At 36.1% G+C, this 26,699-nt stretch overlaps 1 protein-coding gene across 9 annotated transcripts; it reads right to left on the minus strand.

Moving 5' to 3' along the window:
* On the minus strand, positions 1-26,500 carry EXOC1 (exocyst complex component 1). 9 transcript variants are annotated; one of them, XM_039698912.1, is made up of 21 exons: positions 26,209-26,500; positions 24,371-24,504; positions 23,409-23,539; positions 22,409-22,568; positions 21,524-21,544; positions 20,603-20,790; positions 19,734-19,961; positions 19,366-19,498; positions 19,080-19,189; positions 18,459-18,512; positions 14,161-14,310; positions 12,954-13,059; positions 10,066-10,110; positions 8,775-8,938; positions 6,948-7,058; positions 6,402-6,478; positions 5,688-5,916; positions 4,496-4,679; positions 3,111-3,310; positions 1,430-1,624; positions 1-685 (listed from the first exon to the last, which is right to left on the minus strand). In XM_039698912.1, the coding sequence occupies exons 2-21, from the start codon at positions 24,492-24,494 to the stop codon at positions 533-535; spliced, it is 2,763 nt and encodes a 920-aa protein (XP_039554846.1). In that variant the 5' UTR covers positions 24,495-24,504; positions 26,209-26,500; the 3' UTR covers positions 1-532. The 9 variants fall into 9 exon arrangements, with proteins under 9 accessions (XP_039554846.1, XP_039554845.1, XP_039554847.1 ...); XM_039698911.1 differs by having other exon boundaries at positions 18,450-18,512; XM_039698913.1 differs by lacking the exon at positions 21,524-21,544 and having other exon boundaries at positions 18,450-18,512.
* Between the last annotated feature and the right edge of the window lie 199 nt (positions 26,501-26,699).

Raw genomic sequence — 26,699 nt, forward strand, 5'->3', positions numbered from 1 at the left:
TATGATGAACATAGTTTAATTAAGAATTATAGCCATAGTCACATTACATCTCAAAACATGAATTCAATCTTCCCACTGCATAAAGTTCTACATCCATACTTCCCAGAACAAGGAAGGGGAAATATCAGATAATCTTCAATACTTACATAATTTCTAAGATGAAAAATATTAGTGAAAACAGTAGTATTCTTTTGGCATACTATGAAGGTAGTGCTTACTGCTTTTGGCAAGGAAGAAATTATAAATAAAAATATTTTAATATTAGGGAAAGGGAAAAACTGTATCTGAAGTGTTTCACTGAATTAATGCTTTCAAACAGTACTTCAGCCCAATAGAAACACAACAAATCCCCGAAGATTTTATTTTGCCCTGAAAGGCATTTGAAGCAGGAGTGTTACTCAACATACATGGCATGGCAGTTAACTACACACACATGGAAATCCACCTTTTAAAAACCCAATAACATTTATAGTGTTTGATTCCCTTATATACAGGCACGCACTTTGCTAGCTTCTCTTTCCCTTTCTACAACTTAATGAGACTGTGCAATACTGGAGCAGTAGTCCAAAATGTCCTGTATAGTGAATTCCATAGTAATTCCTGATCCAGGGTAGCAGCGAGCTATCAGCCCTTCAAAGTGCTTGTACTGTCGTATGAATTCATCTTGCATGGAGTGCCACACGACCTGCCAAAGAAAGCAAACTTTAGAAAAAGTCAGCTGGCACAACACACTGCATAGGTTAACTAGAAAACACTGGCTCATTAACTGATTCTCACTTCCAGTGTCATTTTACAGTTTTTACCCATGCTGACATGACTTGTAATAAACGTGCAAAGCAGAAAATAGTAAAGAAAATGGGGAAGTTTTCCTAATAGAGGTATTGCTTTTGTCTTTCAGGAAAACACCCTGAACGAGAAGAGTGCTATAATTCATGTTTCAGACTTTAAAAAGGTGTTTAAATAAGCTTAACTCAAGTCTACTTATTATTTACAACAGCGAAAAAGTTTACAGAATTTAAGAAAAACATTAGATAATATTAGAAAATATATGACTGAAATATATGACTGTTAGAAAATATATGACTGAAAGTATCCTGCTATAGTGCACCAGCTAAGATTCACATCAGCTTACCCATTCATTTAAATTTACTCTCTACTTCCAATATATTTTGCAGAACAGATGTCACCCATTAATGGACAGCTAGTGAATCATAAAGGAAGTTACTTTCAGACTTTTTTATACCACTCTGGTCCAAATCAGTATTAAACAAATAGAAACAGAACAGGATTATAAAAAACCCAAAAGCTGTACTCAAAATTAATGTTTTTAGAGTTACGCTGAACATTGCCACAGAATACATATTGCAACAGCAGTAATAAAAAGCCTCAGTGTAACATTATAGGGTTTTTAAGACACAATTTAGTTTACCTGAAGTAAGTTTTCTTCTTCACAGAGATGTTTATCTACCTTCTTGTAGAGATTGTCCAATCCCTTCTTCACTTCTTTACCGGGATATTCCTTTATAACTTTACGAAGCTCTTGTTTATTAAAAGCCAGCTGATAGCTTACTTCCTCTTCCCGTATACCTTGTGCCACACGAGCTTCAACACCTTCAAAAAAATGCTAAACACAAGTAATAGCATTAGTCACTATCACAAATCTGAGCTAATTGACTTAATTTGACAAGGATATATGTGGTTAAATCTTGATCTGCTTCACGACTGTTGTGAATTTTTGCTTTTTAATTGGTCATGAAGTACTGCTCAGCCATAAACGTTAAAACAGAGCCCAACAATACAGCAGTCCAAGTACTAGCATAGAATTGAAACTCATAATTTTCTAGAAGCAATTGAGCTTTTCTTTGCAACCTTCTAACTAATAACCAGTCAGCCTCAAAATCCTCAATTCATGAGCTCATAAGCAGGGATCCAAATACTGGATCTTTTGTATGAATTCCCCAAGCACCTGAGCATCTTTTAAACCATAATTACACAAAAGCATATTTGTTCACAATTGTCCTCCTTTCTCACTGTCATTGACCAGTTTCCTCAACAGAGTAAATATAAAAGTTTTAGTAAATAGAGGGAAGTATTTCCATGAACATGCAGCTTGAGCTCAACAGTGCATCTGGTCTGGGTAGGACAGAGGTAACTCCCTGGTTAATGTGCTTCACAGGAGCCTACGTGGTGCTGTGTTTTGAATTTGTGGCTAAAACTGAGCTGATAACACAAAAATGTTTTGGTTACTGCTGAACAGGTCAAACCTGACCAAATCATAGCACATAACATCATGCTCGGCTATAAAAATTAGAGTTGGAAGAGGCAGGTTTGGTGTTTGGCTTCAAGGTGGCCGTTGCTTAGAAACTGCCTGGGAATCAGTCTGCTTGTGAGAGGTTGTCAATGACTGCTTTTACATCACTTTTTTTTTCCTCTTTCTCTCTCCCCTTCTCTGATTAAACTGTCTTTATCTCCACCCCCAAGTTATTTCACTTTTGCTCTTCCTGTTGTCTCCCCTGGAGAGGGGGGACTGAGTAGCAATTACCTATGTGGCAGCTTAGAACGTTGGTCAGAGTCAATCCACAAGTGGGAAACAGCAATAAAGCATTTTAATTTTCAAAATGGGAATACATCTTAAATGTCTCTGAAAATGGATGCCTGAAATCCTGTTTATAGAAAAAGCCATGAGACATTCAAGTGGACAGGACTGAGTCAGAACCTAAGTCACTACTCAGTTTAACATTTAGTTCAACTTCAGACATACAGAATTTTCCTGTAACTTTGCTTGTTGGACAGCTTGAAAACTACAGCAATTTTCTCTGCAGTTGAGGTGAGAAAGATTGTCCCAAAAATCCTGCTGACTTTTCCCCTCCTTTCTTCTTCCTCAAAATCATTTGCTTATGACACTGATGTTTAGTCAGTACCATTAATTACCATGAAAATTTGGTTATTTTCATCCAGATTGTTACCCACATGAGTACTCCTGCCAGACATGCTCCAGTCCAAAATAATTAGAGATTATGAAAGATGCAGTGATAAAGAGATCAAACAGTGGAAATAATACATTCAAAAACTATCCTGTACCATTTAAATGAATACTCAAATATACTCACATTTAATTTCTCAAGAGGCTGTCCAAGTGAGTAGATTACATAAGACTGAAGGTGATCAGTATATTTCTGCTTGGCTTCTTTTTTCTCAGCTTCCAGACAAGAAATTTTCAAGCGAGAAAGTGTTGCAAAAATATGATGGAAGTTCTCCATCATGACAACGTCCCTGGGTGTCTTCTGACTTTCATTAGCTACTTTCTCAACTGAAAGAAACGAGAAGCAAAATACTTAGAATACCAAAAGGACAAACAAATTCAGAAAAACATAAACAATAACCATAATACTCTCAGAAAAGGTATTTTGAATTTCACGTAACTGATTACCATTTGTATGAGTCAGAATTAGCACTAAATAAACATTACCTAAGAGCCTTCAAAAGAAGCAACAGACACATTCAGGCTCTAAGAGGATGAAACTTGTATGGCAAAAAAGTCACTCATAAAAAGATACAGAACACAAAAATAACACAAAATAATGAGCATGTATGATCTCTTTAACAGGTGTGAGGAACAAATCACATTCTGAGGAGGCTTACAAGCATGCTTTCAGTATCCCTAATAAATTGCACATGATGGAACGATTTAGGAGAAGTCACAGTAAAATCCATTCCCATCTTCACTAGGACAAAAATCTTCAATAAGGTAGTGGGGGTTTCTTAAATGTACTTCTTAATCTTAGTTTTTGCTTATTAGCTTTATGGTCAAAGCTACCGTCAGTCCCTAAACGCATTAATAAAAATAGATAATTCTGCATATGCATCTTTTACTTATGCTTCCCCTACCAAAAAAAAAGCCCAAACCGAAAAAAACAACAGGCAGGCAAAAAAAAAAATTCTACCCATCCCTCCCTTACTGCACCTAAAAGCAAGCTAATAGAGGATGGCTTCAATCAAGAGTAGTTAATTGTCTGTGCCTGTTCATCTCTTAATCATTTTGCTGAGACTATCAGGATGCCCATCATAAAAGTGATCCAGGGTACCAGAGCATCAGTAATGAGCACAGATTCATTCCAGTCAAAACACTGAACTGCTAACTAGGAAAAATCTGCTACTGCCAATTTTTTCTCTTCCTATATGATTTTTACAGGGGGAAACCAAAAGACAAGAAACCATATCAGACTGAGCATGCCAGGTTGCTGCTATCCCCCACCCTCTTCAGTCTTAACCACTTCCCTCTGTCACAACTCATAGTTACTTTACAGGTATGTAAAAGCAATGTATCTAAAAGTATATTCAATTAAAAGGATTACACTCGCTCACTTAAAATAACAGAGACAACCAAAATTTCAGCATAGTCTTTAAAAAAAATCACCTGTTAATTGGGGCAAAATTACATATAAACAGGTGGAAACAATTATTTTAGTAAACTATGACAGCCTCAAAGACCTACCGCTGTCAAAGACAGCTCTAATAAGTTTTATGTAGGCTTTATCTAGATCTCCTCGTCGTTCTGCATTTTTGAAAATTGATTCGGCAAGGGCTGCAAACTCTTCAAATTCAGCAACAAATGGAAGGATCCCAACTTTACTCTTCTTTGAGATTTTTACTTCATCCATCTGCTTCATCTGATTACTCTTTAATTTAAAACAAGAACAAGTGTTAGGTTCCAGATCATGTAACAACTATTAAAAGAAAAATGCAGACATACTGAAAAAACTGACATATATAAAAGACAGAAATAATTCTTTCAATTAGTACATCTATTTAGTCTTTCATCCTTTTTACTCTTAAATTTTTTTAAAAGTAAAATAATTGGAAAGAATAAGGGAAGATGGTATTTTATTCCTCTTATTTACTTACTATTATGAAAACAAACACCCAATGAAAAAAACTCCAAATTTATGCAACAGAATCAATTACCAATTTTCCCTTTATAATCTAACAATGAATTTCACTTTTCTGATTCAGCCAAGCTAATGATTCCTTTTGCTGTATGAGTTTCTTTAGTCTTCTTTTGAAGAAATTTTATTTCTGAGCCTAATAAAAAAATCAGTTTCCAAATATTTTAAGCATTAAACTGATCAAGAGTGGTCAGTTTGATATTTGCCTAGAGTGAAATTACATTTATGACAATAAAACAAAGTTATATCAACAACTCTGTTTTCACCTGCTATATTTTATATAATGGTCATAACTGCATTAACAAAAGAAAGTTTCAGACAATAGGGGCTGCCTCTGCTACTGCCAAAAGACCTCATACCAATGGTAAGTCCACAAGGTTAGGTTTTGGCAAGTAAAAAAGGCATAGAGCTGTATTTTACTTAATGCTTTTCAGTAATCTCAGAAGGAGTACAAAACAGTTCTTTAAACAAAGAACTAAGAATGTCAAGTAGCTCAGAACCCAGAGTGAGTGGTCTTACTTAGTACAAATAGCTACTTATTGAGGAAAACTGGAATGGAGAGGAAAAAAGAAACACAACCACCATTTATTTGAAGGCTTGGCCAGTAGAAAAGCAATAAATTATTAATTTTCACTTCAAATTTAATGAATTTAAGTCTACAGAAACGTAAAATCAAACTGGATAGGAGTGGGCTTCCTATAATAACACAGTTAGCTTAGTCAGAATAACTAAAGAACTTACAATGCATTTATCAAAGTTCCTTTTGACAGTCACCAAAACATTTCCAAGTGTTGTGCTGAGAAAGGACGCAGGGTCCACATTTTGTGCTGTCCATACATGATGGCTCATCTTAACTAACATATAAAGGGAATTAAAGCTATCAATCTTGTCTCCCAGTGCTATAAGGTTATTCAGCTCAGGTTCAATACAACGAAATATTTTTGTCATCATTTGTCGGATCATGTCCTTCCTATTAAAAATGCATAAGAGGAAAATATTACTCTGACAGTTTACTAGGCTATTTTACATGCTTTTTGATATATTTATTTGATATAGTAGTCTTATTTGCATTCAACAAGCCTCATGACTTTCAGAAAGTCACTACCACACAGTAAAAATCAACACTCACAGATATAAAATATTCCATGAAGTATTTTCTCTGTGGAATCTGCCACATACTCTCAGAACTTTGCTAAGCATATTTTCTATATTATAGTGCCAAATTTAAATTTGCAAACTGTTAAGAGAATTCAACAACTATACACAGGAGCACCCATTCTATATACAAAAATTATTCTTTTTACTGACACACTCAGTGTCTAGGTAAAAATTACAAGTTCACTATTCACTTTCACTGAAAGGGAATAGTTTCTGATTTTAGAGAAAGAAGTTTTATATGCCAAATAAACTCAAACATAGGCTTAAGAATCAAAAATAAAAAATAGCAGCACATACTCAGATGATACTGTTTGTGGAACACCAGAAGTGTGTGAACGAGATAAAGCTACTCCATCCATTTCCTCCACTTCATTCTGTGAGAACAAGGAATGTATGTAAAGATAAGGTTTGTCTCCAGTTCTTTATCAAAGCAGTTACTACATCAAAACCAATGCAAGTTGCAGTTCCATACCCCCAGCACCCCCTGCCTCCAGAGTAGAAAACAGAACAGTTCGCAAGTTTCTGGTAATTTTCCAGTCACATTCCACCCAATTCAATATTATCCACAATTATTCCCCACTGTCTTCCTATATAGCACGATGGAGTGTTTGTTGTCATCTTATGAGGAAACAATGCCACGGCAAAGGAAACATGTCAGTCCTTCTTTCATAAATTTTGTTTTGGTTAGCCAAAATAAAGATCCTTCCAGTTCATAAAGACAAACTAATTACTTATCACCTGGATCACATAATCACCAATAAATTCCAAAGCTGTCTACTAAACGGGTCTATTTGAGGGCTGGTCAATACTTTTTACTACAGTGAGAGAGAATCTAAGTCATACCATTGTTGTTCCAGAGGTGCTCTGATGTTGTTGCAATTTGAAAAATTTACTAATGAAGTCCTGTTCCGCCAGACACAGAGGCTCTAGTTCACTTAATACTTGCTCAAAAATCTAAAGAAAGTGAAAATATTTTATCAACACACCGAATACTATGGATGGTTAACAATACTAATTTTAATTGTTTGTTACATATACTTTTTATCTTCACTGAGCTTTAGAAGGCTTACCACTACTTAACAGAAATGGAAACATCTTGTAAATAGATGTCTAAAAGTAATGGCTGCTTCTTCAGCATAGTCCTCTCTTATCCATGTAATACTGTGAAAGAAAGAACAATCTATGTTTTTTCACAACTAGAAGTTTGCTAGCTGCAGCCCGAGGAAGCACTTTTGTGCTATAATGGAAACACTTGCATTTTAACAGCAAGTCTTGGGTTCTGCCACCATCTTTTCTGCCTGGGTTGCTGAGCAGAGGAAGACAAAATTAAAAGCCTCAGGGAAGAAAAACAGGTCAACTGTATATGTTGAAGTTAACTGCTCTGTAGAAAAAGCGGAAAAAGTTTCTACATAGCTGCTACAGAAACTACAAAAAATAAGTAGGTTTTGTACTGAAGTATGCAACACAATTTTTAGATTTAAATTAAAGTGAAACACTATTTTGGCAATAAATAATTACAATAATTCAATTTTATTAATACAAAATCAGGAAATTCTAAGTCAGATGTTAAACATATTTCTCTTAGAATTTTCTCTGCAGTATTCAAAAATTAAGGCATGCAATAATTTACATAAATTGAACCAATCTGGCCACACAGGAAATCCACGCTGATGAAAATTCCCATAGGAAAAAACCCAACAACTTAGTAGGTCAGCTCAATAGCTTGCAACTCTGTGTATATTAAATCACATTCACATATCCCCAATGGGTGTGAGATACAAGTGAGAAATTGAAAATAATAGCACAATAATTGCATACATCTGTTTTAACAAGTTAGCTTTTTAATTCTAGACAAGTTGCTGCTGCAAGTTTGTAGTAACTTAAAAGTTAATATTGTTTCAGGCATATATTTTCTCCCAGAAAAAGAATGAGGAATGATTTATTTGAAGAGGTCAAAAGAAAAGCATTCATCTCCATCAAGTAATTAAATAGAGAACAAGAAAATTATTTTTATCTCTGACTGATAACTGCTTGTTTTCCTTCCACAGCAGTGAGGAATTAGTTCTGCAAGAAATGGTGAGCACTGTCACTTTTAATGGTTCAGCAAAAAAAGTCAACAGATGCTGAGGACAGCAGGTTTTAAAACAGGATGAGGCCACTCCCATAATAACTTAGTGCTATTGGTTGAAGATAAAACTGATGATAACCAATGTTAAACCAGTGTAAGTAAAGTTTTAGGGTTACGCTCAAGTCCTGGCTAAAATTCTTATCTTCCTTGTCTTTTGCTTTTGCATACATACTGGCAAAATATCATAGAACACTGAATGAATTGGAAAAAACCAAAACCAGTGGAGAATCCATCAGTTCCATTCCTATTTGCCAAATGCACATATTTGGCTTAAACTTAAAAGATAATTTTTTATGCTTGATATTCTTTAAAGACTACACACAGCCTATAAAGGATTTAAATACAGATTAATACTGTGATCTACATATTTCTTAGGAACTGCCTTTATTAGCTGTATGGTGCATACAAACTTTGAAATTGGCATGTTTTGGAATTTAAATATCCATTTAAAAAATGGATATTTTTGAACTATAGAAGAAGGATATGTAAGATACCTCTAATACAAAACTAAGCAAGAATCCTATGTGATATTTTGGCTTTACCTTATCAAATTTTGTTCTGTCAGCCACATCCAGGTCAGAGGCAGACATGTTTCCCATGTCTAACAGTGAGGATGACTGAGATCTACGGTTTCCTGAACTCTGAACAGAGAGTTTATTTAGACTAGAAGTAGACCCAGTTAATTTTCCAGAACTTCCATGAAGACCTGTGAAATAAAGACACTATGAAGGAGGAAAGTGAAGACAGAATAAAATACTGAAGAATAGGTTTTGTTACAGAACATATGAGGTCAAGAGTTGCTAGCAGTCCTACATTAAAACCAAACAACTTTTGTCTAAGCTATAAATGCTTTTGCTGTAAATGTATTCTTTCCTCATTATAAGATAGCTTAGATTCTTCAGTAATTTTCAAAGTACAATTTAAATTCTCATTGTAAAGTATGGCGAAAAGGTATAAAAGGAACAAAACTCTAAAATACAGTAACACAGGGATTGAAGACTTGAAAGCTAACACCAGTTATCACATTTGTGGGTGTATTTTGGGCAAAGGCTGCCACAAGCAGAAGAACTGAACCACAGGAAGGAAAAAAATTAATACTTTTTATATACACACAGGCACTTTTTCATCTTGAACTTGATTTTTCTGCTGTTAACATCCTTTTAACTACAGTTTGTTCCAGCTATTTTGCTGGATCTACAACCCCATAGTAACTCTGCTGCTAATGCTCCTCCCTCCTTTTGATCATAATTAACATTCAATCATTTCTTCATTATATTTCTGGGCCTTCTCCTAGGACCATGTATTTACTTGTTATTTCTTTTTTCCCAAAATTTTTCAGAAATGTTGGACCAGGACAGAGAAAGCTAATAACAAAAAAGACCAAAAAATTATCATTATTTGATCTCCAAGTAAACTTCTCACATCTAAGCCACAAAGAAACTTAAAAGCAATCCTGAAAGCTCCACTTAACTGCTGTGTTGGTATCTAGTCTAAAGACACAAGACAAATTCTACAGATCTAATCTAAATTGTCACTTCAACCTCCTGGAGGAATGGAAAACTATGACAAGCTCTCAGGCACAAACATTTTACTATCAACTAGCAGCATGGGAAAAACAAAAGATATTGTCTGTATGTGCAAATCTTAAACTCTATGTTGGAACTTAGAGCTGTGCTTCCTTTTTGCTTTGCCAGCCCAATGGTTCTGCTCGCGTTTATTTCATTCTGAACAGAGGGCTTCAGTGTGAGGTAGATTCTCCCTGATGCAGCACTACATTGTAACATCAACACACATGCATTGACAACACCAACTAATGCAACTAGTTATACTCACTCTCAGTTTCCTGTTTGACAGCACTTTCTTTTCGAGGCAGTGTAGCTGGGATGGATTAGGTTGCAAGCATCAAAGACAAAGACAAGTTAAAATGCAGTTTGCACAAACCATGCACAAGATGCAAGTTAAGCTCTAACTGGAAAGAAACATGCAGAGAACTATAAGCAGCAAGTAACTACATTGCAAACACATTTAGTTGGAGAGGTACTATTCTAGAAATTCAGGATCTAAACTACATAGAAAATAGACTAAGTTTCTAGGTATTAAAATTTGATTTTTCTTATACAGTATGTTCGAAGAACACTTTTGGTAACATGTATTTAAGTTGTCCCAAATTGAGAAGTCCATTAAATTATTTGTCAGACTCAGTTTCCATGATAAATCATATCAACAACAGACATGAAGAAATTAAAATGTACTTATGGAATTTTCTTACTGAGTCAGAGATATCATCCACCTTTTCAGTTTAAAACACACACACAATTACTGCAAAATAATTCATATTTGACAGTAAGACTGGCTAACCTTTTCTTAGTTGTTGCAAATCAGGATATTTACATAGAGATTGCATCTTTTGCATTCATGCTGCACAAAAACAGATGACTGCAAATTTGGAGAGGATAAAAATAATAAACATATAGTAAAAAAATTTACAAAGAGTTTTTTATTTTTTTCCTAACTCTTTTCAGAATTGAAGTCTCCTCAAGTGGACTTCAATATGAAATTTAAAGTAAATGAGTGTTTATAGAAAAGATAGAATCCCTAGAGTGAAAGGCATTTGCATACATACACTAAAAGCAATATGTGGTTTTAAAGAGATCTTGATGAGGATGGATGCTACAAGCCCCCCAAAATGGAGCAGGCAAGCAGAACCTACTGTAATAGAATGAGTATATATTTCTAAATGCCACAAACATGTCTTAAATACCAGATGTTCTCAAGTAGGCAACACTACTGATAATTGTAACATCAAATTCAAATTTAATTCCACCCTAGTTTTTAAATCTTGGGTGTTTTGGCTGATTTTGAATAAAAAATGTTTAGGCATGATATATTTGGCATATCCAACTGTTATGCATTGGTCCCACTTCTTTGTGGTATTCAGTTTCTAAACACATGGGACTTATTACAAAATGTGAAGAACTACAAAGATCAAGCCCTGGACAATCAGGGGAGCCTTAGTGGCTTTTGACAAGCTACATCATATGGCAATAGTAGCAGTCTTTCCAACACTGACTTTATGGTATTTAAGTATCAAAGTCTTGGCTTCATCAGAAAAGAAAAAAAAGAAAAGAAAAAAAGGACTACTTAAGACGAGTGTGAATGCTCATGACCCAGGCTGTTTTTTTTGCCATAAAAATGCAGACAAAGAACCTTGCACTAGCACAGAATGCCAGAATTGTCCCAGCATCCCCTCTGCATTTGAGGCATTCAAATAGCAGTGCTATTCCCAAAGCACAAAAAAAAGGCAAGAACACACACCAACACAACTTGGAAACAGGTAGTCTTTAGTATTTGAGTACAACTGGAGCATTATGCACCTACACTACTCCTTAAACAAGTTTACTATTAAGAAGTGATGTGTTTTGAATAAATGTGCAATTAGTAGTACAATCACTACAATGAACACAGAAGCCTTTGAAATTACACACCCTTATGAGGCGTTGCGACATAAATAAATTTGCACAAATACATGACAGAAGTCTTCTCAAGGTGCAGCTTTTACTCTGGTGACTTGAAGAATCTCTTTCTCCAAAATGCCTGATTGCTCCATAACAGTAACACAAGTTAGGGAACTGCTACAAAAGCTGTCTCTTCACAAGTACAAATGACAAAACAAGTGTCAAGACAAAGTGTTTAGAATGTTTCAGAAATCAATTTGTATTAGACTAAAGGTATTTTTTTTCTCACAGTAAGATTGCTTTTCAAGATTTATGAATTCAAATGTTCTGACAAAGACATCTTACATCTCTGCTTTCCATGTCCAACAGCTTGCCAAGACTTATCTTTCCAGTTCTCCATCTCTCAAACAAGCCTTACTACCTTCCTGCTTTCTTCCTTTCATTATATTTTTCTAGTTTCTACCATCAAACTTCAAAACACAAATTCAGGACCCAAAAGAGGCTGACAGAACTTACTACTTACAGCTGCACATAATTTTGGAATTCAGAATTTGCAAACTGGTTAACCATGGCAAATATAAATATTTCAAAGAAGCTTTGAAACACTGCACCTTAAAATACAGAACTGACAATACATAAATGCACCTGTAGCACTGTTGCTCTTTAAGTATCCAGATAATTTTTTTAAGCTTTACTTCCATATTCACACTAGACTAATCCAAGCAGGAATAATCCCTTAAATATAAATACTTACACATTAACAAATTATGATTTCTACACTCAGGCTATATAGGTAAATCCCCATGAAAAAAAACAGATTAAAATATGCAAGTTTTACTAGGCAAGATTAGCATTAAAACTAGCTTCTTAAATTCCACCTAAGATTTATCAAAAGCAGAAATAACAGCAGAAGGAATACAAAGCAATGCTCTCCAAACTCCCTTGAATTACAAGAGTTGATTTTTCAAATTTGTTCAGGTAATAAAGTGGGATAATTCAAGTAATAAAAGGTGAGTGTAGATTTGAAAACTGAGAGAAATACTGTATCTTATACTTTTATTTTGACCAATTTCACAAGATTGCAGTTGTGCTATTTTGGCATTGTGGAAGTCAGAAGTTTTATCAATCATATTTTTCATCCAATGTCTTCCATCTTTTCAAAAGTAAAGAATTTTACATCATTACAAAATTAGCCCTAGGTGCCATGAGTGTTTTATATGCAAATAGTAAGATTCAAAGCAAGATATGTGCCTTCTGGAAGCTTACCAAACTTTTTTCCTTCTCTGGTTGTGCCTGTCATCTTGATCTTGGCAACTTCAAAGAAATCTTTTATTTCCCTTTCATAAAGTCGTGATAAATAATCCATATAATTCTTAAAAGAAAAATTAAAATTTAGTTAACAGGTATTCATACTGACTTTTCTTCTATTATAGGTAAATAACTTAAAACCTGTGCATTTTCAAGTCCTACTAAATAACAAACTGGTTTGGACTACATAACTATATATATTAATGCAGCATGCACAAAAATATATTTGTGATATTTGAACAGCTTATATTCATTTTCTCAGTGAGTTCACTGAGCATTCATCAGAAACTTCCACTTTTCCTTCATAAGGAAGAATACACAATGCAGTACATACAGATAGGATTACTGGTGGTAGAGCATCACAGAATTCATTTCAAGGGTAGAAAAGAGAGAATTCAGCACCATTCTCCCTCTTCTATCAGACTCTTACTGTATCCCCAAAAGCACACATAAATATGTAATGCTCACATTTTTATTAAAAGATCACAAAGATGCCAACCATTCACTATCTGCTTTACACTGAAGGCAAATGAATAACTATTTGAAAGCTATTTTCAAAGTCCAATTTAAATCTTCCATTTAAGAATGACAGAATTTTAATTTAAAAAATACTTGTTTTTTGTAAGGACTAACTTTTCCTTGACTTCTACCTGAATGTATTCTATACTTCTGTAGTAATTTTTTTACTCTGTGTTAGTTTTAAACAAGGTAGTTAAAAGTTACATGCATACAAGAGAAAAACATTTCTATTTAATCTACTCTACAAGAGTCCTCCAAAGTTTTTGACACTTCCAAGTGAAATGAAGGTCTGTTGAAATAGAGATGTTACACAGGTAATAAGCACACCAATTTGAAATTAGCTTAATTATTTTCTTCTTACTAGGCTGTATAATGGCAAATTTGTTTTACAAAAATATTAAGAAAAATATCTTGTGATACCTCAGCACAGACTGTTTGAGGAAAAAAACAACAGAGTAGGAGAACACAAATAGTAAAAAATGAAGTTTCCTATTCTAAAAAGGAATAAAAAAAAAGAGGAGCAGTGAGTTATACTTAATATACAGCAATATTAAAATGACATGTACATACACACAGGCAATTCTTTTTACTCTCAAGCCCAGTCTATAATGTACATTCTCTAGCATCATTTGATCACTTCACATACCTTTGTTAGCCCTTCATATTTTCCATAATCTGTGTTCTTGAGCCACTCCATCAGTTTAGCATATCGAAGTAAATCTCTGTGAAATGGATGATGATTGGGTAATGTCAATTCAGCAGAGTGCTGGGCAAGAGTGGAACTCTGATCGTGACCCTTGATAAGAAAAAGTATTAAAGTAAATGTGGATGCACTACACAGATGCCTTAGAACTTTCCTGGAAAATTTAATATGAAGCATCTCATTCAGACAAACAGAAAGGCCTCAAAATACCTTGCATAGAAGCAAGGTCTAGAGATGCAGGCTGAAAAAGACACCTAACATAATACAGACACCAAGTTATTAGAGCCAAGGCAGGTAGTGCATCTTAATAAGCTTGTTCATTTTAAGCCTTTTTGCCTTCAGGGTGAGTCACTTTAGCACTTTCTGTAAAAGAATGCAATGTACACCTGAATGAAAATTTAATGACAAGCGTTCAATTTATCTCTTAAAACTTTTCAGGAACATCACATTATTCCTCTAAAAAGAAAGAAAATTCCTGCTTCTGTTTAAAGACATTTTTCCCATATACAATTTTCAAGTCCCCAGTTAATGGGGTGCTAATGATGAGCTTTAGACCTCTCCTCTGATAGCCTGCTCCAATTCAACATACTTTAGTCCACTTTGGCCAAGGCTTCCTTGATCAAATCTTAAAAACATCCGTGCACACACAATCCCTCTCCCTCCACACAAACAGACCCACACAACACACCGTCAGTGAACGTTTACTAAAAAGTTTACAGCCAGCAGCATTAACCAATCCATTTAACAAAAGCTACTAATTTGATGCTCCTCCTTTACACAAAGATCCCATCATATTGCTAGAATAACACATGATTTAGCTTTTTAAGCTTTCACTTGCTTGAACAAGCTTCCTGAGTAATTCAGGAAGAGCAAGCAAGGTAACACCTCTGTGCAGCCACACAGCCGAACACACAGCCACTATCCCTGGGGTAAAATAATGGAGGATAATTTATTAAATTAATTTCCAAATGGCTTCAATATTTTCTGTAAAGTCTTATTTTACTGGGCTTGCTGTAAATACAGCAACAGAACTTACAGTTTGTGCCATGGAAGCACACAAAGATTGTACTAATTGGTCTCCAATTCCTGCATCACACGCAGGTGCTTTATACAGGTCAGTCAATGTCCATCCCTGAGAGAGGAAGCATTCCTGACAGTTCCATCTTGGACACAATAAGTCAGCAGAATAAGCTATACCATTTAAAAACTGCCTTGCCTGTTTCTAAGTTGGAACAGAAGCCAGTTTGGATCAAAACTAAAGCAACTTTGTCCTACCCCTTTTCTGTTGTACTGGATACTAATCAGTCCAAGCCTCTTGTCAGAGAAAGCTCTTCCACAATACATTCACAGACTTGTTTAAAAAAAAATCTAAGATTTAATTTGTAAAATACCAACTTTTACTAAGTAATGCAACATGAACACTGCCAGCTTCTGGATAAAGCTGAACTACTACATAGCAATCATAGAATGGTTTGAGTTGGAAGGGATCTTAAAGACCATCTAGCTCTAGCTCCCCTGCCATGGGCAGGGACATCTTCACTAGACCAGACTCTTTGCAACCTCTCTCAGTACATTTCTGTATCCAACACGAGCATGAACTTATTCTGAGCCCTGCTCTTTTAACTACATAATCTGACATACAAATAGACTCAAAGAAACAAGTCCCGGCCAACTCCATTAATTTATGCACACAGAAAATGGGGAAGGATAACACTATAAATTTCGTTTTTAAAAACAATCCTGTAGTCTGACTTCAACAAAAAGCTAGTGCAATTATAGGAACATATAATTTGGAATTGGAATCCAGCCAGCATCAGCAACACAGCTGCTCTTTGTGATTACTGAGGTCATACTCGATACTGTGGGCATACTTTTGGAGATACGTGTAGGAAAACTTTTCAACTATTTTTTTTTATGCTTCTCTGAAAAATAAAATAGAGAAACTCCCTCTAACCCCTCATTTGTCACATTCCTACACCATGCATTTTTAATGTTCAAGTTCATTATATTTTAACATAATTTACCTGGTGGCTGTCACAGTTTTCATCAACTACATCAGTCCAAATGCTCATTCATATTACTGCTAGGAAATACTCAGCTATCCAAATTTTTATTTCTTCTTTCACAGAACAATTTTTATTCATGTCCCTTTATTACACACAACTTCTCTGGTTAGTAGTTGCATTCTTCATAAAGCTAGATGACAAATTCCCTGACAAGGTAAATTGCTCTCTCCAGGCCAACTTTTCCACAGGACTAATCATTCTGGTTGCAGTAAATTATGTCCTGTTCAAGACTGCTCTAAAACAGTACAGAGCTTCAAGAGGTACCATTCCCATCTCATTAAGGGGCTGTCTCTCATTACACAGAAATTTACACCATTACTAAATGACACCATGAATTTGTCATTCAACTATTTTATCATTTCAAAGTTTCAACCTACTTCTTATTTCAAAGGCAGAAAGCCTGGAGTTGCCTTTAAATTGAGTGTTGAACCTGGTTGTTAAAAAATCTTTAAAGTAATAGGTTAATTAATTATTAGTATTACACAAAAAAGGCAACTACATTAAGTGTTAGTAAACAGTTTTTAATACTGCAGCAAATGGCAATCTGAAGTTGCATTTCTGTTTAAAATTATTAATATTTATTCTCCTTTTAATATAAAGGAGATGAAGCACTTTAGTATCTTACAACCATAGTTTGAATCAAGCATTGATTATTTTGCTTTTCAAAAAATAAAGAGCAATTTCATACTTTCAAGGAAACATATTTAGGCTCAAATGTCAATGGAACTATGTTTTCCTTCTAATGACTTCCAAATCAGAATGTCTTGCTTATATTCACAGCTTCCTAGACATTATCATGTTTTCATTTGTCTTTTTAATTTAGAATTCTTTATCTTTATCTTATTTTCTGGAGTGTTTTAAATTACTTTTTTAGAAACATTCTAAACAAATAATGCAACTCTTCAGATGTTAAAGGTAACAAAGTATTGGAGTTGACGTTTTCAATAACATCAGACTAAGAAATTGCTATATTCCTCAAACTAACAAAAAAAAGCTCATTTTAGTAAGATTACACAAAAACCTATTATACTTCCAGCACTTGAATCTGTATCTCAAAATAAAGTACAAACTCTTTTTTTCCTCTTTTACAGCAATGAAAAAGCTTTGCAGAGTCTCTTCTCTTGCAGTTAATGAATTCTTCCTGCTTAAACTTAACAGCAAAGTCAAAATTTTTTATCTGTTGAATAAAACCTCTCAGCTAACAGCAAGCCAAAACTTTCAGAGGGCAAGTTTGTATGAAAAACAATGTGAGGCCACTACTGGTATCAGAATTTTTAAAAAGTAAATTGCCAATTGGTAATAGCATTCTCAACAGCACTGAAAAGTGTCTTAAGAATAATAATTTCATATAATACACATAACATTACACTGTAATAATAATCTCTTGCCATTTTTAAAAAAAATAAAGTGTTCAGAAGAGAATATCAGAAAGACATTCTGTTAAACAGCCACTTCCATACACAAGTCCAATATTCAAACTTTGTGGATGCATTTACACAGGACTTGCACAACATAATTTCTACTTGCTCATTTAAGGGCTGGGACACATGGTCTACAGCCAGGTTTTCAAAACATAGAAACTGACAGAGGAAAAACACCTTCTTAAGAACAGAAGCTAAAGGCAAAAAATATTATGTTGGGGAGCTGGAATTCTTCTGCAACGTGAAGAAAACGTAGAAAGTAGTTATCTTTGCCCTAAAAAGCCAGGCTCTGGCTGCAATTTTCTATACAGTTATCCAGTGTTACTCTATTCCATTTTCTTCACACAATCTAATACATAAAATTTAGAACTGTAAAACTTTTATTGAGCTATTATGTATAAAACCAGAATTACTATTTTTTATTTACAAATACTGCAATTTCACACATTTTCAATACCTGTACTGTTGTACATTTATTACTATTTCCTGAAAATATTTTTCCTCCATGCATGTCAATCTGTCTCTCAGAAACTTTTGGGAATGAGATCAGAGGAATGTTAGCTCATAAACAGATGAACAAAGCTTAAGGGCTGACAAAAATAATAGAAGTGAAAAGGAATGTAAGTCTGACGCTCTGCAATCAGTAAGGACAAATTTCTTTTTGCAAAGTCAAAAATGCAGCTGCTAGTTAGATCATTTCAAGCTCAGGAAAAAAGTTGGTTAGAAAATCTTGCATCAAACTCACTGTACTCACTGGAACTGAATGATAGGAAGACCTGTTATATAGCTGAAGGAAGGTCTGAGTAAACTGATTGAAGATAAAAAACACAAATTAAAAACCTGAGGCTAAAAAAACCACCCAGACTTTAGGAAACAAGTGTCAGGCCAGTGTTTTATGAATAATTCAAGTTAAGAAACAAAACCAAGGTTCAGACATTTTATTTTGTATGTTTGGTTTTGGTTTGGGGTTTTTTTTGTGGTCTTTGAGGTTCAGACAGCAAGACCTTCTATGTTTTCAGCCACTAATATCCTTAGAAAAGGTCACTGCTTTTTCTCCTCAGTAATCAAGCTCTACAATTAAAATAAATCCTTATATAGCAACATAATGCATTTCATTCTGATGGAAAGCTGTAGTGGTTTTGTTTCATCAATTCGAGGTTTTGGGGGTTTTTAAAAAGAGATGTTTGGGCTTTTTTTAACATAAGAGATTCCTGCAGGCAGTTATTGTTTAGTATGCTTAGCAATATCTCTGCCTGAAGACCTTCTAGCATTTACTGATTACAGCAAAGAATATGTCCAATTTTAGATAGATTGTTTTCCTTCTCCAGAAAAGTTTGTGACCAAAAATTTCATATTCAATAGTAAGAAACAATACCTGCTGAACAAACACGCTGTTCAAATGACTGGCGAGTCTCCGTGCAAACTGCTCACGCAGGTCACTGAACCGCTGCTGCTGCTGCTTCACTGCATGCAGCATATCATGTCCTACAAACAAAAAGGACTTCAGAGTGTACAAAACACAGAGTAATATATTGTATAGGGAACCAAGAGGACCAGAGGTCACAATTCCTTCAATCAACAGAACAAAATCTGAGACAAGTTGGCAAGGCACTACCATAATAAATTTTGCTTGCTAGACAGTAGCCTAACAAAAATGTTACCTGGACGAAGAGCTACATTCATACACTGCAGAAGGGCATCTGCTGCATTAGTGCAGGCCTCAATGCCTCGAGAAGATGTCAGATCTCCCTCCTGAAGGGCCTTGATATGGCCCTTAGCCAGATCCATGTGATTCTACAAAATAATGGATAGTATTGTCCATAAGCTGAAAGGAAATTATTTTGCTATGCTAGTGAACCAAGAAGGATAAGTACAATTTTGTCATTATAACTTACTGAAGATAGTGTAACAATGAAATACAAAAATAAGCTCATTATTTTAAAGGAACCTCATGCTAAAGAGGGTAGTAACCTAAAAGAATGTTATACCTGACATGAAAAACCATAGTAAACATAACAAAAATGCTTACCACTAAGAACTCTATCTCTGACAGTAGTTTAACATTATTTGTGTTGCTGAGATGAATTAGGTGGTTGCTTTCTGAAATTTGATCCATTTGCTCCTTTACACTCTGAAGCATTTCTTCATAACTGCTCAGCTTTAGTTCAATTTGATCAACTTCCTTTAGAGCTTCATCCAACAATTTCATCAAGATATTCACCTGTTTCTCTGAGGCCATAATGGACTGAATATTTGCCTGTAAAGAAAATAAAGTCACACTTTAGAAGACATTTTTTATATCTCAAAAGCATTCTGATGCCTCCTTCTCCCTCTATCATTGTCAAATAGCTTCCAAAACTCTTGAAAAAATCAACAAAACAAAATAATATAAGCCATAATGTTATTGAATACAGAAATTCCTCAATCTGTGACACTTCCTTGTTTCAAAAAGATAAGATATAAAGCCAAAACTTTGCTCAAGTTCTTGGAGCTGAAGTATTGGTCTGCAGAAAAACAAAAAGCCAAACAGTAATCCCTACTATACCAGGACATTTATTAGTTAAAAAAAAAAAAAAAAAAAAAAAAGAGAGAGCATAGGTGATAGGGTCAGGTTTTCTGTTGCAAGATCAGCCATCACCATGACAGCAGCCACTTTCAAAATACACAAGAAACACACAACTTGACAGTTTGAGGAGGTTGTTGATGGTTCCCTCAAGTCTGTACCCCCTGCATCTCCTAAGTTTTCCAAGTGACCTCTATTGGTTGGGTTGTCTAAAATACATCCACATTTCAGTAGGTGACAGGTCATGTTAGCTACCTTTACAGAGAATGCTATTTGGTCAGCATCAGAGAACAGTTCAACGTGCTGGCACACTGTACATCAGCAGGAATGCTTACCCCATCCAGCACTTGCAGCTCTCTTGACAACTTCTCTGCAAAGGCTTCAGCATTAGCAATAGCGTATTCACACCCTTCCATCATTATTTCAATATCCTGTTCCTCTCTTGCATTTAACTCCTGGTATTCATCCACAGCTTCTTCATCACCTCCTGCTACACTTTGATTCTCCCCACTTGGCACAGATTCTTAGGCAGAGAAGGAAAATAAAACACGTTATCAAGTCCAGAAAGTCACAAGTATTTTAAGAGTACTTAAGTATGTTTAACTACCAGTAAGTAAATCAGTCCATTAAACAACTCTCCTAAAAAGCACCTGCTGCCTATGAACACATTTTTCAAGCCTCAGTCTTCCACACGCTTCATTACAATTTCCAGAACTGATTCCCAACAGTGATGTTTCCCATATTGTGTAACATAAGCAAAATATAAATATCCACCTTCCTTTAATCCAAGGAAAAAACTTAGTCTCAGTTTATTCACGTTTTACACTGGTAATCAGCATTAGAATATATTACAGAATGACACTCAATTTGTTAGTTGAAAATCAGTATAAGTTAGATTCTCTCTTTTGGTTGACAGAGCATAAGAGAAACATACCAAAGCTGATTAAATAAAAGTTATCTTGATGCTCGAGATGAGTTTCACAGCAGGAAAATCAGTACTGAGTTAAGTGAAAATCAAATAAACAATGGTTTCACTACCTATGATTTCTCACAACAGTGCTTAATGAATTTAACAAGCCGCTCAAAGGCTGACAAATGAATATTAACACAGTCCAGCCAGAAAGTGTTTGGGACATTTGAAACATCTCTCTTATCTCTAGCAACTTGATAAGCTAACCAACAACCAAACAAACAGAAGGCATATTATTTAAGAAAATTGCTTACAATGCAAAATAAAGGAAAAAGGTGTTACGCACCTTCTGCAACTTTAGGAAGTTCTGAAGAATTAAAAGGTATGGAAAAGCAGAGGAAAGGAAGCAGAGAATGTTAGCTAGACAAAGCACGAACAGTGTGTTTACATTTAAGTGGCAGTAAGTTTGACTGTTTTATTATTGCACAAACTTGAACTGTTAGATGTTGGTTTAAAACGAATTCTGGTCAACACCAAAATACAGAAATGTTCCACATTTTTAATTCAAAGTTTTCTGCACACACCAGTCTAGTATTTAATACCAGTAGTATCACCACTTCTGACAGACTCCATGTGATATACTCCTCCTTGCTAAGCTTTACCATAAAATGTTAACTATTGAAAGATAATGTGGCCATAAAATATTTACTACAGGATAAGCAAACAAGATACAAAGCTATCCTAGCCACCAACTAGTCACATAAATTGTAATGAAGTCAAGCAGAATTTAGCACATGCCTCACAGTCAATGAACTAGAAAAACCCCTTACCTTCATATAAAACCCCCTTACCTTCCAGAATGCTACGGATGCTCACTTTTTAAAGCAATTTTCTAATTCAGGGGAAATGTAAATGAGAACAAAAGCAGACTTGTTACACATTTAGACCTACCAGTTCTTGGAGGTAGATTTTATTTTGTTCAAGAAACAGAATGTCTTAAAAATAAAGAAAGCTTATCAATATTTAGAACTTCATCAATGAAGTATTTTGTCTTGGTTCTCAGTTTTCTAACAAGAAAATCTGGTATATAGTCATCTTGCTTATCTGAAGACTTAGACAACATAAAGTTGCAAAGAAATAAGAATACCCAAAAAGAGTATTTTTTTAGTATATCTGTTTTAAATCAGTAATTACTAAACTTTATACTTCAAATATAATTGTAGAATTTTACCTTCCAACAGCTGTGAACTAACATTAATAAAGTCAATTTTCTTTCTAAGGTATCTCTGATTAAGCTTCCAGATACATGAAATGAAGGTGTTCTTTTCCACTGTGCTGCTTGCAACCCATTTGTACACCTTGTCAAAATGCAAGTCAAATTCAGGACTCTCCTGCAAAAGATGAAATATGTTACATGCTTCACAGTCAAATGATTCTCTAAGTAGCAGAGAATGTCCACACATTTAATAATGGAGATAAAAATTAAATTACACAGATGCCAACCTTAAGCTTGTACAGCAACTTTAGGGCCCTCATGCACCTTAATAAAGGTGCTAAAATAGTGATAGTGAAAATCCAGAATCCATGCTCTGACAGCAGTATTTTGTCAAGGCAGCTAAGACAAAACTAACACAATACAGAGATATGTAAGATTTTTCATGAAGTTTATGACAACAAATTAATTTAAGAGGGCAAAAATAAATTGCTCCTGGTGTTCTGGGGAAAAGTCCACCATATCAGGACTGTATGCTTCCAGCTCACCCTCAAGCTTATATACTGCTCATTAAGAATGTTCTAAGTGTCCCAGCAAAAAAACATTACATGTAGCAGAACATTTTGGATATTTTGACAAATTTATTACTGTCATTAGTAGAACAGTCATAAATTCTCTTACTGGAAATTAAGCTTGGGTGAAAAAATTTACATAAGACTTAAAACAAAAAAGTACTACTGGTCCTTAGCAGATGCTATCTACGGTCACTGAGAGATCACTACAACTAACAGGGCAGATACTGAGACTACTGCTATTCAAGCATATCTAGACTACTGTTACTCAATTTGCTAGGGTTATATTCTTGCAAAGGCTGAAAGAAAACAGGCACAGGCAGCAGAAAAATCTATCATCTGTTATCAATCTAATTTTTAAAGCAGCCAGTAACAAGGAAGTTAGGTCTAACTTGCAATGAAGAGGATGTTGTGAGCAGAGGACTAACCAAAAAAGTGACACATACTTTAACAGCATCTTTGGCATCAACAACAGCAAGGTCTCGAAGTGCCCATGCAGTCTGCCTTTTGTAAAAATCTCCCTTGTCAGATTTTTTCACTTTTACCACGTTTACTTGCACCGGTCGTTCCGTTGTCACTATTAAATGAAGTAAGAGAGTAATTTCAAAACACACATGCTACTTTCACATCTTCTGCTGTACTTCAACTTCTCAAACAACTTATCTGTGGGGGAGATTTCGTACTATTTATCTGATGAAAAGAAACATTTTGAAACATTTTCATCCACAATAACCACAGCTCAGTTTAAATTTCAACCAAACAGGTATACATCTCTATACAGCTCATGGGGTAATGACCCCAATGTTCAGCTATTTCTTTTATACAGCAGATCTTGGACCACGACCATGTAACTGACAAAGGACACACATAACTGGAGAGAACAGTCAGAATAAAAACATTTTCAGACATATTTCAGTCAAAAAAATATTATAGCAAGCAAATTTCTTGACAGATCAACCCAAAGCACCTGATTTTTTATGAGATAAAATATAATAAACATACACTTAAAAGAACATTAGAACTCAATTCAGTCACTGTGCCTTTCCTTAAACTCTAACCAATATTCTTTACAGCATTTTATTTAGGCTTATCAGCTTAGATGACTACTAAACCCTGTTTTAAGCACTACATAAAGCCTGCTTCAAAAGCCCACCAGTTCCAAAAGAATAATTTTTGATTCCTTCCTTTCAAGTTACAATGAGATCTGTGAATAAAAGTAGAGGACTTTGCTTCTTTTTTTAGTAGAAGCCATAATGAAAGTACAAGCTATAACTAATTTTCTCCATTAGGAATGGAAAGCATCTGTTTTACACAAGTCAAGAATAAGGATTGCACATAAAGCTACAACAAATGAAACCAAGTAAAAAACAAAGGTGAAGACAAGAAATAGTGTGGTATTCCTCTGTACCTGTGGCACACAAAAAGCAGTTCCTCTTCTTTTTGCCTGCTTTGCACACGTTCACAATGCTCAATAAACGTTCATCATTGGGAGTGAAAATATCCCTCTGCAAAGCGTGCTTGATTGCAGTCATTTTCTCTCAGCTGAAAGATTTTAGGAGGTAAAAATAAACTCAAGCACATTTAACAGGCACACAAAAAAAGAACCAGTCATGTACTTACAGTAACCACAAGATTTTAAAATTCAGTTGTACAGATAACTTAATGACTTGTAATCTAGACAGGCATGACTTGGGTAGAAGACCAGATCACTTTAGGAAAAAATAAAATAAAAAACTTACTTATTTCAATTAGAAAACTGTCATTTATTAATACCTGGATGATGCTTCAGCTTAAAGTAATGGAGTATAATAAGCTTCTTTGTAGTAAGCCATTAACATAGAATTAGGCATTAACATAAAGTTGAAACTGGAACCAAGCAAAAAACACCATCCTATGCTCAAGCTTGTAGAATTCAACCACAAAAGCCCAAAAAAACAACAAACAAAACAAAACAAAACCCAAAACCCCACTAAGCTCCAGAAAATTAAGGAATCAGCAATATTCACTTGGTTCAGAACAGATCCTCACACTACATAGAGATTTTCTCTAGACTGAACAGAGAAGCACATTAGACATCACATTCCAGTCTTTTTATTTAAATACAGAAGTTTCAATGTTATCTGTGCCTTAAAATTCCACAGTGCATTAAAAGCACGATTAGTACACACAACATGCTGCACTGCTTGATGCTCACACAATAGATGGAGTTGAATTTCAGGTTGGCTTGTTCTCTTGAAGATGCCAGAGTTGCTTTCTCTGACAAACTCAAAGAACAGACAAAATCTTGGGCACTACAGCCATTTTGAAGATTACTAACTAAGAACTTTGTCAAAAGAAGGGCCATCATGCCAAAGTGGAAACAGTACTGTCAACAGAGCTCAGAGCTGCTGTTTATATGACACCCTATGGCAGTGTACATCTCCCCAGCTGCTAATAACTTTTCTTTCCTTCATCAAATGCTGGGCCCACCTTTTGTTTTCCAAATTATACCAGGTCACCATTCCTATTACTCTTGAACAGATGCATAAGATGAAAACACAAAATACTGATATTCTGCTGCATTTCAGATTCAGATGCCTCTTTCCTTCCTTATTTAGAATTTTATTCTCTGCTCTAAATCACGATCAAACTGCTACAAATTGCTAACTCTCCCATTTCGGTGCTACACAAGCTGTCCAGCTTGGGCACAACACACCTTTCCCATAAAGCAAAGCATGATAAATCCAGGATCCGAGGCTAGCTCTCACACAGAGTTCAACTTCTGAGTTACAAACTCCATCCCTTTAGTCACAGCCACCAAAACCTTCACAGTGTGCCAGGACCACGCACAAAATTAAGCTTTTCACACTTGAATCCTGCTGTCTCAAAGAAACACAGAATTTAGCCTAAGGAGCTGGAAATAAAGCTCCTTCCTCAGAAAAAAAGCTTCAAGAAAGCAGAGGCCACACCAGACTCAGATCAATCCCTTTAGACACTGCTGCGTTTTTCCCTGCAATGTTCCAGACAAGGCTACGTGAAACCCGTCAGACATCGCACCACGGGAGCGGCAGGCCCGACGGGGCTCGGCACCGCTCCAGGCTGCCCAGCACCAGCACCGCCCGGCCTCTCCCAGGCTGCGAGCAGGGAAAGAGGCCGCTCCCGCACCCCACCGGCTCGCAGCACAACACCAGGGCGCAGCCCGACCACAGCACCACCGGAAACCAACCGACAGACAGCAATTTAACAGAAAAAACTCAGAAGGAATACCTATGGCAGCGGCAGCCTCCCGAGGGCCCGTCGGACACCGCTCCACCGCCTCCCACCTGCGAGCCCGGCACAAGCGGCCCCGAGCCCGGCGGCACGGCCACGGCCGAGCCGGCCCGCGGAGCGCCGCGCCAGCCCCACGCCTGGACGGGGGAGGGGGCGGAGAGTTCCGGGGCCGCCTGGCTCTCACCGCGGCGCCGGGCCAAGCCGGGAAGCGCCGAGCCAGGGTCGGGAAGCGCCGGGCCGGGTCGGGAAGCGCCGGGCCGGGACGCGGCTCCTCCCGCCGCGGCTTCCGCCCACGTGACGGGGGAGCGCGGCTGGGGCCGGGCTGGCGGCAGCGCCCCCTGGCGGGGAGGAGTGGGCGCGGCGGGAGCGCGGCAGAGCGGCCGCCCCAAAGGTGACGTCAGCGTTCTCCAGTGACGTCACGGCAGAGGCACTGAGGGGTTTAGGCCTGTTAGGGGACAAATGAGCCCACAAAGGAAATGCAGGTCAAG

The sequence above is a fragment of the Passer montanus genome, unplaced genomic scaffold (genome assembly GCF_014805655.1).
Source record: "Passer montanus isolate IOZ18808 unplaced genomic scaffold, ASM1480565v1 scaffold13, whole genome shotgun sequence".
Taxonomy (NCBI): Eukaryota; Metazoa; Chordata; class Aves; order Passeriformes; family Passeridae; genus Passer; species Passer montanus.